The sequence below is a fragment of the Mizuhopecten yessoensis genome, unplaced genomic scaffold (genome assembly GCF_002113885.1).
Source record: "Mizuhopecten yessoensis strain PY_sf001 unplaced genomic scaffold, ASM211388v2 hete_35929838, whole genome shotgun sequence".
Classification (NCBI taxonomy): Eukaryota; Metazoa; Mollusca; class Bivalvia; order Pectinida; family Pectinidae; genus Mizuhopecten; species Mizuhopecten yessoensis.
This window is the reverse complement of record NW_018485821.1, coordinates 1-1,360: the sequence shown is the minus strand read 5'-3', so window position 1 is coordinate 1,360 and position 1,360 is coordinate 1. Positions and strand designations below refer to the sequence as shown.

Below are 1,360 nucleotides of genomic sequence, written 5' to 3'. Positions count from 1 at the left end.
GTGTGTTAGAATGGGGATAGTACGTTGTTTTTCGTGTCTATACTTTTGCGATTAGAACATGACATTTTGTTTATACTCTCGACCTATCGGTCTCGAGTTCAAATCCAAATTTCAATTTCTAATCGCCAGTATAGCCACTCAAAACAAAGCACTATCCCCTAAATGAACGATGATGCAATTCCTTCCAATCTTGAATAAGTAAATGCATCTTCAAAAGGCAGTAGAACATACATAATACAGTTGTCGTTTTCCCTGGTTTCGAATTGATGGATAATTATCAAACATATTAAAGTTTGATAATATTAAAGTATTTAAGATGTGTATACATATTCATGAAACACTAATTAGAAAGCGTTAAATGAATGCATTCTATGTTTCTAATTCTTAGTTGAATTGACGTTTATGCAAACACCTCAAGATGAAGAGATTGTACGGAACCTCATTGACGCAACAGAGCAGTTACTTCAAACACTTCCTAACCATGTAGTGGATATCGGACGTCCAGGGCAGCGTCCAGAAGCCGACTCGCATCGGTCGCATCAAATGAAAGTTGTCGCATATCTGATCAAACAGAGAAATGCAGCAGAATTCGAAGAAATGGAAAAGCGTAAGTACTTATATGCAAATAATGAAATTCAGGCTTTTGAATGAGCAGCAAACACAGAGCATTACAAACGATTAAAAAGAAATTTGATCAAATAAAGACATTACAGCTTGTTATATCTCGTTCGTTTCACGTACTTCTTTACTATGTACACGTTTTCCCCCACAGCGGTGGCTTATAGTCGTAGCAAGGTCAACATGATTTATATCATTTTTATCAAGTTAATACACATCTATACAATTTATATTATACAGTTATAAATAAAAAGATAAAGTTAAATATTTTCATGATTAAAATCCAAAAATCATCTTTTTATTATTTTGACAAAGTGTTTTCTTATTTAAACGGCAGATTTCATCATGTTGTCCATTTTAAATAGAATATCTCGGTTTTGTTTCAGGTGAACTAGAAACACTTTACATCATGTATCTCACAAACAATAGGTCTTTCCCAGACCTACCCTTTAATAGGAAACACATTGCCATCAATTTTACAAAATATCCTCAATATGTGAAATGTTCTTTCTATGATGATCGCCAAAAGGATGTTTGGAACAAATTCTTGGAGGAATATACCAGTTTCAAATAAAGGTGTGACGTCACGGATAATAAAAAGACCAAAGTTTGATAACAATAACTAGCAAGTTCTTCGATATTTCGTAGTTGTTTCCGATATTTTGCACTTTCTGAAACGGTGTAAATTGCGTCCGCTTCACAATGACGTGACGTCACATTGGTTGTTCCTATTCGATTGTGA

The 1,360-nt window shown here is 34.0% G+C and overlaps 1 protein-coding gene across 1 annotated transcript; it reads left to right on the top strand.

Annotated features, from left to right (window-relative positions):
* The first annotated feature begins 134 nt into the window (after positions 1 to 134).
* On the top strand, positions 135 to 1,354 carry LOC110444961. Its single transcript, XM_021489322.1, has 2 exons — positions 135 to 607; positions 1,005 to 1,354. The coding sequence occupies exons 1-2, from the start codon at positions 403 to 405 to the stop codon at positions 1,190 to 1,192; spliced, it is 393 nt and encodes a 130-aa protein (XP_021344997.1). The 5' UTR covers positions 135 to 402; the 3' UTR covers positions 1,193 to 1,354.
* The last annotated feature ends 6 nt before the right edge of the window (positions 1,355 to 1,360 follow it).

Bases quoted from the DNA above. Each gene is read 5' to 3' on its own strand.
- LOC110444961 (XM_021489322.1), top strand. From the start codon at position 403: ATGCAAACACCTCAAGATGAAGAGATTGTACGGAACCTCATTGACGCA. The intron at 608-1,004 runs GTAAGTACTTAT...GTTTTGTTTCAG, and splicing joins ATTCGAAGAAATGGAAAAGC to GTGAACTAGAAACACTTTAC.